This window comes from Camellia sinensis, chromosome 15, assembly GCF_055761805.1.
Source record: "Camellia sinensis isolate YWXY chromosome 15, ASM5576180v1, whole genome shotgun sequence".
Taxonomy (NCBI): domain Eukaryota; kingdom Viridiplantae; phylum Streptophyta; class Magnoliopsida; order Ericales; family Theaceae; genus Camellia; species Camellia sinensis.
In genome coordinates this window covers 87,577,131-87,590,048 of record NC_138975.1, presented here as the reverse complement: position 1 = coordinate 87,590,048, position 12,918 = coordinate 87,577,131, and the positions used below count along the sequence as shown (strand labels likewise).

Here is a 12,918-nt window from a genome sequence, read left to right as displayed (position 1 = left end):
AACAATATATCATACTTGTTTATGGTCATTTACAGATTCTAAAGCGCACCAGACCAGACCAGACCAGACCGTTGAGAAATCTCATAAAGAGAAGATCAGTCTTCATCACAATAGTTTTATATCTCACCCGAAATTATTCATGTGTAAGAAAGCAAACTCCCACAAACAAAATTTTCTGAAAAGTTGTCAATCAATCTCCACTGCAACACTCAAAACAGTAAGTTCTAGGAGGCAACCTGAAAATAACTAGTAATGAACTTCTGACCTGACAAACTATTACAAGTTTAAAATCAAATATTATTTCTTTTTGAAACAAGTAATGTCTTACTGAACAACAAATTTCATGCAAGTTTAATTATTTATGTGCACACTATAGGGAATTGATCAAACTGGAGGATGTGCAGAGTGCAAGGTTTAGATTCACATTCGAAATCATTATACAATGTAACCCAGTGTTTTAAAAAGCTCTAGGCGCACCGAGGCAATAAGGTCTCCGATAACCTAAGCGTGAGGCGCGCACGTCACCAAAGTGGGCACAAGTAGTAGAAGAAAAGCAAAATTATAAAGTAGACAAACTTTTCAACATAACAAATAATGAATCCCAGCTTAAGCAACTTTAATGGTACAACTGTTTGTAACCATCTAATATAGCCATATAGAGATTTGTATAATTCTGTCCTCATATGTGTGCATGCATAGTTGCACACACAAGTCTAGCTTAAATGATCAAAAATTAATTTCTAGTGAGCATCCCCAAAACGTGACGCAAGCCTCATGCTTAAGAATCCACATTTCATGCTTAAAAGGTCTGATCCAAAACTTAGAAAACAAATTGACAAAAAAATGAGGGGTAAAATTTGCTTAGACTGATGAAACAAGATATCCTAATACATTATTCACATAAAATAAAATGACCATCAAACTTAATTGTTTTTAAGTTTCAACAAATGAATCTTTACTAGAAGCATTCACTATGAAAAGCAACAATGTGTAAACTTTGGAGAAACATGGCTCCCCTGCCTTCAATTTTTGACCCAGTTAACATCACTGTTATGCTAATCACATATTCAATAACATATCTGTAATTGTGTGATATACCATGAAATGAACCTTTTTATCTTTTTTTACGTGTACTGATATTTTTATCATATTATCTATTGTAAGCTCTACTAATTTTAACCATTTTATTCCTCAACTGCCTAAAGTTATTCTGACCTTTTATAAAAAGTACATCCAGTTTAGTCCCCATTGGATATGGGCCATGGCATCTGGTAGGGGCATATTGGGTACATACATATAAGGCTACGACAAACCAAGCTGTTCATGAACAACTCGAGACTCGGCTCGGTTACGACTCGTTCAAACTCGTTTATTTATTAAACAAACCAAGCTCATGCCTAACAAATGAGCTCGGTAAGTTAACGAGCCGAGCTCGACTCGATTAGGCTCAACTTGTTCACATTAATCAATATTATTAATATTATACATATATATTACTTTATATTGTTGAATATATATAACTCAATATATTGCCTACCAATCTTTGTAGAGAACTGGATGCCTAATGCATCCTTATGCAGTTGGTGTGGGACAAGAAGGATTGTGCAAACAAGGGGTTGAATCATCTAAAACTTTGTTAGTGTATAAAACTTATATATTCTGCATGGGTCCTTCAATTTAGTGATTAAATCTTTTCAGATGGGTCTTTTTAATAGTGATAAGCTTGAAAAAAGTCACTATCCACAATATAAATTGAAGCCTTTACAATGTATATATACACATGCTATATCCAATGTCTCAAGAACTAACATGTGTGACTGAAACCCCTTGGTGTGTTCCATAGGTTATTTGTTCATACAGTTTCCTTGTCCCACATCACTCCATCAGAATAAAATGACTACAATGATTCTTCTATTAAGTGTGGAGGCGCTTGAACATATCTCTCATAAGCTAGATGTGAGGAGCAGCCGTAAAATTTTATTAGATTCAAGCTATCTCGAGTCGAGCTTAGTTAGGATAGCTCGATTTGAGTTCGAGCGGAGCCTAAACACCCATAAATTTGACCGAGCTAAACTCAACTCAGCTTGGCTCGGCTAGGTTGCAGCCCTACAAATAAATTTGACTGCTCTCAGGTTATTTCTTACTTTTCATACAGATATATTCCTTCTGTTTGCATGCATTATTGCCAATGTCCAAGCTCTCATTGATAATCGAAGAGAACCTAGCACTAAAAGACAAACAATAATTTCACCTATGCCAATAATAGAAATAGCTAATTAAGGTACAAAGGGCCATCTAGCTTTACTAAAACTTAAGCATTTATCAAGATTATTTGATACATGAAACAAATTCCACGCCATCCATGTTCATACAACAACCTTCCAAACTACGTAAACTACTTGTGAGGATTCGGCTTGGAAGCTATGGTAATTTAAAAGTTCCACATTAAGAATTCTGTTGGAAATGGATCTAAAGATTAGTAGTACCTCAATTACTAGTGCTGAATAACAAACTGTCCCATAAATGTTGAGTCAGAACGAAAGATGATTCTCTTTTATTGTATAAGAGCATCGTTCATCTACCTTTTCAATTGCCGCTGAAAAAACAGAGAATTTTTTTAGAGAAAGAAATGTTCTATCCAACAGAAAAATCTTGTTTCCACAAAATAATAAACCAAGAGACTCTTCTGCCCCTATTATGCATATCTTATTATCTGTGTAAATTGATCATATTTGTACTCTTAACTTATGGTACTTGGACCCCACAAAAAAATACAATAAAAGTTGAAGAAAACTTACTTTAGGTCCGTGATTGGCTGTTGGGAACCGCCTATTAGCCCTTAAGTCTGATTCTTGTATCATCTCTGGACTATCGAGCTTATAAAATGTCTGTAGAGCCCTCACAACAAATGGTCGCACTATATTTACTTCCATTGCTGTTAGATGTTCAAGCTGCAATGTTAATTCAAGAGTTTAGAGGCCTAGAAATGATAATGATAAAATTTATTCCCTCTCCAACCCAGCCCTCCATCTATAGGAGGATTTGGGACCGCATCATTCACTCTATAGTGGTCATAACTCATAAGTACCTCTAGGCTGAAGTAATGGCCGTAAGATAATGGTGATCAAGCAAGTAAGTCGTAAACAAATATTGCAGTCTACATTCTTCTGAAAATGATGATTTGAGGCATAGGACTAATTATCTATTAACATGTTACTAAATTACAATGAATTCATAAGGACATACCTTCAGTGCAGCTGTTCGCTGGGAGATTACCTCCAAGCCGGTCCCAATTTTGTGAAACCTGACATCCTTGATGTCCTCAATGAGGGACCTCACCTATCAGAAATATTTACATAAAATTTTGAACTCTATATGCACAAAGATATAAAACTAAGGATATATATATATATATATGATGCGAAGACGCTGACCCAGGAAACCCTACATATCCACAAAAAAAAACATATATATAACTAAAAGCATCTTTGAGCTTACCATATAAATGTCAGGAATGTCGTCACGAGCACTACATCAACAAAAAATATATATATATATATATGTTGTTAGTATTCTTCGAAGGTATAGTAGAAATACAATCACTCAGTAAAACTTCTTACTGGTCAAACAGAAGCCTTGAGATTTCTACATAATGAAATGGTAGTGGTTGAAAAGTCTTTTGAGAGTCCCTCTCTGCTTCCAAAACCTGCGTCAACTTTTCTAGTCGAGAGAGCAGAAAATAATAAGAAAACTAGCAATCTTTAGTTTATTCACAGATTTTCTATTGCTTGGATCACTAGGCATCATAAAGGGGATGATATTCCAAGATTCCAACAGAACACAAGTAACCAATTGCAACATTCAACATATTTTCCTACAAATGTTGCTCGGTAAATCTAAAAAACAGTGTCATTAGTACTGAAACCATTTTCAATTCTACGATGCATTTTTTTTGTGTGTATGATGCATTAGATTTCAAGCACATTTATTTTCCAATAGCCAAGAGCCCAACCTTCTAAGATAGTCATCAGTGAATATGTGGCCTCTCCTCAGCCTATGGAGTGCATGTTTTGTAGGAGAATGGGAAAGGTAATAATATAGAGGGATGGGGTGGACCAACAACAAGAGACGATGATGATGAAGAAGAAGAAAAATAACATTGAAATATAAAACTATGTCCTCAAATGTTGCATTGATTTAAATGTGTTGTTAGATTTAATGAGTATCAAAAACTATGAGTAAAAGAAAGAATAATTATGACAAAAATACACTGATTTGGAAACCTCAAATATATATATATATATATATATATAGAATGCGTGAAATATATAAATCACAAGGTATGGATCATTAAAACCTATAGAATAGCCCAAGAGTTAACAATTTTACAACCCAAAATTTCAATCATATGCTTGAAAAGAAAGGCTCAATGCTACTATGATATATTGGTTTTCAGGAAAGAATGCAATATTTACACAAATTGTATTGTTTTTTGAGAAGCGCACAAAAATTGTATTGTGCACACCTATTGGTAGGCAATCATTGGCAACACCCACACAAACAAAAAAATAAAATAAAATTTTGTGGTATGATTTATCATACCAAAATCTATGACATGTTGAGGAACTGTATGAAAAACACAGTTGCATATCTAACACCACGCTCATAACGCTTCCTTCAAGTCATAGGCATAGGCATAGGCATAGGCATAGGCTCTAAAACAACACCACCAACAACTTTAAACCCCAATTCCTTTCTGTCCAAAGACCCTAACGACTAAACACTAAACAGGTATCATAGACTCATAAATAACAAATGGCATCAAACCATAAAAAAAAAAAACATTTCTAACAATTTGGGATCTAAGTACACATGCCCAGCCAAAAACAACCAAGCCAGGCAACCATTAAAGGCATATAACATGAAATACAGATGTAGTTCCAATATTGTTTTGGATACGTTTGGTTTCCAGTACCTTTGATGCATTAATCACCATTAAGTCTATATAAGATTTTGATTCTAAAAAACATGTTGCAAAGAAAAACATAGTATTTGTAAGGACACTCAATAATTAAATATTTGAAAGATGATGAAATTCAACACATTTGAAAATACATATAAATTCAGGGTGTTTAATTCTTTAATAATTCAAAAATTGATTTTACCATGAATATCCCAAAGTTGAACACACTAAATTTTAACTTGACCTGCTTTCAGATTCTCAGTCCAACGAACAAAGTTCTTCGTTTTTTGTTTTTTTCTTTCCAAATTTCAACTTTGTGGCTGAACCCTATTAGACTTTAAACAAATTAAATTTAAACTTAATGGACATTACAGGAATCTATTACACTGAGTGATACATTTCAAAGCCATGAAAGTGATATGATAGTGAAAATGGCTCAACTTTGATATTGTGGGTATCTATACTATACTTGGCACGTGGCGAGCCCAACGGGCGTCACGTCAGCACCATTACACATCCACGTGGCAGACCCCTGAGGCACCACAATGAGTCGAGATTGTATGCCTAGCCTAAACGGGGGCATGCACATCACCAAGAATGAAACAAGGCCACATAGAGCTGGCTCACTTAGAGCTCTTCATGGCTCTTCATAACTCAAGAAATGTGTTCTCTACCCACTCACCCAACTCCATGGCAACACAGCCAAACTCTTGGTTCACCTATGCTCGGCTCACCTATGTTTACTTAGCTACTGAGGTGAGCCCTTGGCTCACCCATGCATTCACCCTCTTGGCTGCCTAGGTCGGGAGCAGGACCTAGGCACTCCCGCTTGGGATCATTGGAGGATTATGGATTGGAGGCTAAGACCTCAGGATTGTCAAGGTCGTATAGCTATCTCCCTTTGACCTGGCTTAGAGAAAGAGACGTTGACCTTACACTTACATCTGATGCACATATGATACGCCTCTCAAGATATCACACCTACCCCTGCAGTTCCTATGATACAACCTCCCCGAGGACCTGAATCATAAAACACAGCTAGTAGGGCTGATATCACCCTCATGTCGAGTTGAGGAGAACTTGCCACCTGTCTGGAGGTTGCTTGGGCTCCAATACTCCTGGAGCCTATATAACGGCATCATAAGTGCAGTCACAAACACGCAGCAAGAGCAACAAGAATCACATAACATACATTAAGTGTCCAAGGTCTCTCACTGCCACATCTTCCCTCTCTAAGCTTGCCTTAGTCTTCTACTCCTCCACCTCCGGTGATCTTAAGTCATTGAAGTGCCTACCATCTTCCCAGAGGTCAACGACCGATCGCCTCTAATCTCTATCACCCACAGATATCTTATCCTCTCTCGCTCTGTGGGTTTGGGGAAGGACTGAGCGTGGGATAGAAAGATAGAAGCAAGGAATTAACCTAGACAAATAAAAGCCTACTACTAGCGAAATAGCCTTTGATATGGCCGCGTGGAGAAGAAGGATTCATGTAGCCGATCCCATTTGATGGAACTTAAGACTTAGTTTGGTTTGGTTTGGTTCAGATAAAAGCCTACTACTTAAGCAGGGAACAAACACACTTATTGATAGATAACCACCAATAGTTGATGGCAAATAAGTGGGGGCAACTTTTGTACAGAACCAAAGAAAATCAAACCTAAGACGTCTATTTTAGGATGAAATTTTACATTTAAAGACAACCATGGGCTTAACTCAACTAGGCCCCTAATTAGGGCAAGACATTCCTAGAAGGAAATGGTATGCCTCATTCTGCATCTACACTCTCTTGTATCTCCAACACTTCCTCTCTATAGCATTATTGCTGACAAAATCATCTCCATGCCCTCCAGCCAGCAAACCACAAGTTGGTTAGCACAAACAATGCCCTGTTTTGCAACTCTGCGAGGTATTGCTCATCTTTGTTAAGTCCCTCATCATCTAGTGTGGGTTAATTTTCTCCCTCCCTCAATTGGCACCGTTTACAGGAAATGATGGACTACAACAAAATAAATTTGCAATTCTAAACATCAAAACAAGCCCATTCTACACATGATTCCAAGGCATAAGGGTGAGATGATCTCGTAAAGCTAACGTGATTGTTCTTTTCAAAAGCACAGCCCATGTGATCTTCCATCAAGCCAAGGCAACCATACACCATATATAAGTCACATGACCTTAGAAGAAAATGAGGACAATACTCATTGTATGCAAGAACACATGGGTCATCTCTCATGAATAAGAACGAAGTTCTCCCTCACTCTTCTCTCTCATATTGAATTCTATTATTTTACTGGATGAGAAACAATATTTTTATTGGACTCCATCTCTATAGGTGCTTGGCAAGGCCACATATATATATATATATATTTGTAAATTGGCCCCCAATTGGGATTCTCTACCATTTCTCTGAAGGGATGATTCGAACACAGAAATTGTCATGCACGGCATTATCAAGCAGAGAGAGACCCAGCCTTCCCTAACAGCGGGAATACACATCGAGGAAGTTGCCACGCCAGGGAACCTTAAGTCATGCAACCAAAATGAGTGTTGGTTGGTCATGACCAATCTAGTAACGGTACATAGCTCTGTCTTATACGTCCCAGCCATGACAGTTGCAATGGGAACTAGACACACTGCTATACCATACACATTGTCACTTCTTAGTCATACAATTGCATGGCGATGCACTCCTACTGGGCACAATCACATTGAGGTAAAGTATTCAGCGGCAACAGCTGCCAAAAAGGTGGTTGGTTGTCTCTTTACATCACACAACTTTCTCTCGCTCTAGAGAATTGTTGGACAATGAAGACCATACACTGTGCAACTTGGTGTCAGAGATCAGAGCGCTACTGCTCGGAAAAATAATACCGTCAAGTTCTAAAACTTTAAAACAAGCACCTAACAAACTTCTAGCTTCACCGCTTCACATTACTGAAGCTTTATTTGATGTAGCACCTCCAATCTCCAAAGACCCAACAGAGTTTGGTATCAAAGACCCACACACTAAAACCCTAAACTCTCTCTCTCTCTCTCTCTCTCTCTCTCTCTCTCTCTCTCTCTCTCTCTAAGGAGCAACAAGTGTGACTACGCACGAACTCTCAATCAACAAGGAAATCATTGAAGCTCAAGAAACTACTTACACGAAAATAGTTTGTGGCCAACGAGGCTACAGCTCCAAATAAGACCCAACAAATGGTCCATCATCATTGGGCGTTTCTCTAATAAGAAGCATGTGACAAAACAATTAACAGCACAACAACAATTAACAGAATCATCATGCTTTTGGCTTGGGAACTTGCCTAACACATATGCCTTTCCCACAACAACAATGATGTCATGAAAAACCAAACTTGGTCTAATATGATACTGGTTGCAATCTGGTGCTCGACTTCTTGCAACCGCGACTCAATATCGCATATCCAACTCAACAATATCACTCTGTAATGTCTTGCTCAGCCATCTCTTCAATGGAGAACATCTTGGTTGAATTGTTCATCGCTTGCTGTCTAACTACACCCATTCAGATTTCTCAGGGACCCATTCACATTGCTTAGCAACAAGGACCGTGCATTGTCACACATAATCAACTAAGCAACAGAGATTAAAGCATTGCTGCTCAATTAAGCACAGTAGCATGACATGTGCAATTAGTGTTCGCGGCCACAACCCAACGGTGGGGGTACATGTGTGGCCACTTGCTTTCAGCATCTTCGTAAGCAGCAGTTAAATAAATCCATCAGCTCGAAAGTCCAATCACAATGCCCACCAGTAAAGGACACTAAACCATACCACCTTAGCCATGGGACACTACAACTCATGAATGACTGGCTAGCTATGTATATGAAATCTGCTTGGCTACATGACAATAATGTTAAAGCAACAGCGACAATCATTTTACCAAGCCATCAGAAACAAGATCACTGAGCTAGTCTGTTGAGTTTCAGCATATCCAATGAAAACACACATAGCAGACTGAGCTGAAAGTTTAGTTTCAAGCGGAGGCAAATGAACAAAACACACAACCAAAACGATGTACGATGGAGTAATTCGGTGAACACTTATACAAGGTTGCAAATGAAGAAGAATTTTGTAAAGGAGAAGATGGTAATCTATTGATCAAATATACAGCAGTGGCAGCAGCTTCAACCCAAAAAGTAGGAGAAATATTGGAACCATAACAAAGAGTTCTAACTGTTTCCAATATGTGCCAATTCTTCCTCTCGGCAGCACCATTCTGTTGGGGAGTGCTAGGACAAGTTCTTTGGGATTCAATTCCTTCTAGTTTTAGGAAATTTTGAAATTCATTAAGCAAATATCCCGCCCTTGAATCTGAACACAAAATTTTAATCTTTCTTCTCGTTGGTAAATGGGAACAAACTGATGTTTCAAATTGAGTCTCAACCATAGCTGAGTTCACAGAGGATTGTACCAATTCTTGAATTTCAGCTGATTGAGGCTTTGATTGTCCAGCAATGGAGCATGACTTACTAGGACTAACATGTGAATTAGGAGAAGCCAATTATCCCTTCTACAGAGGAGGTAGTTGCCTGGTATGCACGAAGATTAGAACGTCACTGAGAAGAACCTTTTCCTCTTGGTGGGCAAGTGGGGCATTCTTCAATGATATGACCAAATTGGCCACAATAGACACAATAGTAACGCTTCTTACAACAAGAAGCAACATGTCCATAATCTTTGCATTCAAAGCATTGTGTTTTTATTTGATCCTTTGGTGTGAACTGCTCTGTGCTTCTTTGAGCAACAAAAGCAGTAGCAACATTCCATTTTGCTTCAATAGTAGCTTGTGTAACAATGCGAGTTTCCTCTTGTTACAACTCTCACAAAATGACATCCATGGTGGGCAGCCCACTTCAATTCAAGGTATTTGCACGAACCACTTCATAATCTGGTCGAGTTTCATAAGAAATTGCATCACTTTTCTTCTTTCATTAACTGACTTTAGAGTATCCAAACAAGAAGATTTTGAGATGACCCCAAAAATGATCATTTCATACTCCACAAGGTCATGAAGACAGCGCAGTATTCTTGAATATTTTTATCACCTTGATTGTAGTTGAATATGTCATTCAATCTAAAACTTGTGGGCCAATTGGATTGTTGATAAACCTTCTCCAGATAATCCCACATTTCTTTGGCAATGTTGAATCCTCTCATAGGAATGCCAATATTCATGTCCACAGAACTTAGAATCCATGAGATGATTTTGGCATTATTGGTTGCCCAATGGGGATGTTTGGTGCAGATTGTTCAAGCAGCTTATAGTTTATTTTAATTTGGGAGTTTGCGCTAAACGGTTTGGTGCAGTTTCTGCTTATAATTTATTAGGCATGAGTAGCTTAACTAAGCTGAAAAAAGCTGATTTTTCAAAAGCTCAGGAGAGATGCTTTTAGCTTCTGCTTTCTGATTATCAAGCTTTAGCTTAAATTAATCTCCAACAAACACCCCCATTGTTGTTGATCCTTCTGTTAACCTTCGGTGGGTTGGGGTTCGGATCCATCAACATGGCCCCAAAGACCCTTTTCATTGACAAAATACTGAAAATGAAATCTCCAAATGCCTGTAATTTTGGCCATCAATTTTGACAGCAAGAAACTCACTCTTTTCTAAAAAAGGAGAAGAGTGGAAATTGAAAGATGTGAAACCAATGGCAGAGATAGTCACAGAAGGATGACAAAATATATTGACAATTTGACAGATCAAAATCTGTCCTGCAGAAATGATCTCAGAAATAAAACGAAACGCCCCAAATTATAACGAGAACATAAACAGATTGTTATCTGCTTTTGCAAAGACAAATAGAGATCAATATGAAGATTGTGTTAATAATTCTTGCTCTGATACCGTATAAAGCAATAATATATTTGAGTAGAGAATGAAGAGTAGCAGACAAACAATAATGGAAAGATACAGAGGGCCATTATCTCTAACTATATTTAGGCCTTGTTTGGAAAGTTGGCTATTTTAGTTGGCTATTTGATTTTTGAACTATTTTAGCCTAGCTAAAATAGTTGTGTTTGGCAAGTTGGTTGACTTTTCTTTATTTTTTTCAATTGATTTGATAGTTGTGAGAGAAAAAATAAAATGATTATCAGTTAGAAATGACATTTTGTCTTATTAGCTATTTTATTTTAGCCCAACTCTCTTCCCAACACCCCCTTAATATACTGTCTCTCTACATTACCAACCCAAAATACACATGGAAATTCTGTTTTAAATAGAAAAATAAGTTGTTGTACATATAAATGAAGTGAGGAATCATAGATAGCAACAATGCTAAAGAAAACTCACCAACTGACATCCACTCTGGAGGTCGAATCGTGCATTTCCCTCTCTTCTTCAAAGCCACTGCAAGCCACAAAGGTACTTGAGTTGCTATTTGCGGATGGAAAGGGCCAAAATCTCCCTGTCAATTCATATATGAACATGAGTTATTATTATGTACTATATATGTACATACATAAAGAGAGGGTACAAGTTTAAGACAAATACACAGATCAAATTCAGAGTCTCCATTCTCATATTTGGTACAATTTCTATCATTTCGTCTTCAGCGAGAAACTCCAACTGAGATGTTCAAAAATCACCATCAGTAAATCAACTATATCAATGCAATCTACACACACACACACACACACATATACACGCACACATAGAGATTGGAGAGAGAGAGCGAGAGAGAGAGAGAGAGAGAGAGAGAGTACCTCGGCTGCCGAAAATTCTGAGGCGTGAGGATCTGACTGGGTGGCCATATCTGTGAATTCAAGTAGACCTGGGGGTTACGAATGTGCGGGAGGGAGTTGTGCAACTCCGTAGATTTGTCGATTGACTTGGGATACAGAGTGGGTATGGATGAAATGAGGAGATGCTGATCAAACCAACTATGAACCCTAGTTTTCAATTGCGGGAAATGGATCTTGTACTCTGTCAATGAATTTTTTTAAGTTTGGCGCTTAAAAACTCGGCCAAGGTTGTTCTGCAAAGTACTCTTTAAGATTTTGTATTAAAATCGAATTTTCTATAAAAAATTGTCAAATTTAAATTTTTATCTATGTAAACTTTTATCTTTGTATCACATTGTACTCGTGGGAGTAAATCAAACAAGTCAAGAGTCCAAACTATTTAACCTACACGAGTACCCTAGACATGTTATAGTTTTTGGTAACTTTGCTGAGAATTTTATGAAACATTAACTCAAACTCCATGATATGACTTATTTTCAAATTATATGTTCATTACATTGCATACATTGGTGCAATTAAAATCCTTGTGTTGGCCAAATATGTTGGGAGCACAGACAAACTTTTTGTGACACTATACATATCTCTACATTACTTTTGAGGCCTTATATTATAACTTTTTAAGATCTGTCAAAAAGGTAACTTTGATATCTAAGGTTTTCAAATTTCGAAGAGGGACTATATTAACTCTTCAACCCGTAGAATAGAGCCAACCTTGTACATATAGTGAGCTATAGTACCTTCTAAAATTAGGACTGGATGTTCTCCCATTTCTAGGACGTATGATACCATTTGTTTGAATAGTGCAACTCTAGATCATTTCAATGGTAAGACATGGTAACCCTATCCCACATAGGGATGTTTGTTCTCTTTCCTACGATGTGTTATGTACAATGTATGGGATCTATTTAGAGGTTCTCAAATTCGAATGAGTAGTTCGGGTATTTCAGTTTGTGAGGTTGAGTTCATTTTTTCAGTGGTGTATACAGTGGTCAATTGTGCGAGTCGGGTCGAAGTATTGTCGAAATTCTGATTAGAGACCCTATTCTTGTTTTGCTAAGAAGTCGTAGCATTATAACTTCAGAACAGTCTAATATCCCCAAAGTTTTGTGGACTCGCGTTGGCAGATAGATTTGGTTTGAGGCTAGTGTAACAACCCCGACCTGTAATTAATTGTTAAATCATGATTAA

The 12,918-nt window shown here is 37.5% G+C and overlaps 1 protein-coding gene across 1 annotated transcript; it reads right to left on the bottom strand.

Annotated features, from left to right (window-relative positions):
- Positions 1-2,276: 2,276 nt before the first annotated feature.
- On the bottom strand, positions 2,277-12,106 carry PSF2. The gene is made up of 8 exons (XM_028235222.2): positions 11,692-12,106; positions 11,480-11,554; positions 11,279-11,393; positions 3,621-3,720; positions 3,499-3,529; positions 3,247-3,339; positions 2,799-2,951; positions 2,277-2,596 (listed from the first exon to the last, which is right to left on the bottom strand). Exons 1-8 carry the CDS (start codon positions 11,737-11,739, stop codon positions 2,579-2,581), a joined length of 633 nt encoding a protein of 210 aa, XP_028091023.1. The 5' UTR covers positions 11,740-12,106; the 3' UTR covers positions 2,277-2,578.
- Between the last annotated feature and the right edge of the window lie 812 nt (positions 12,107-12,918).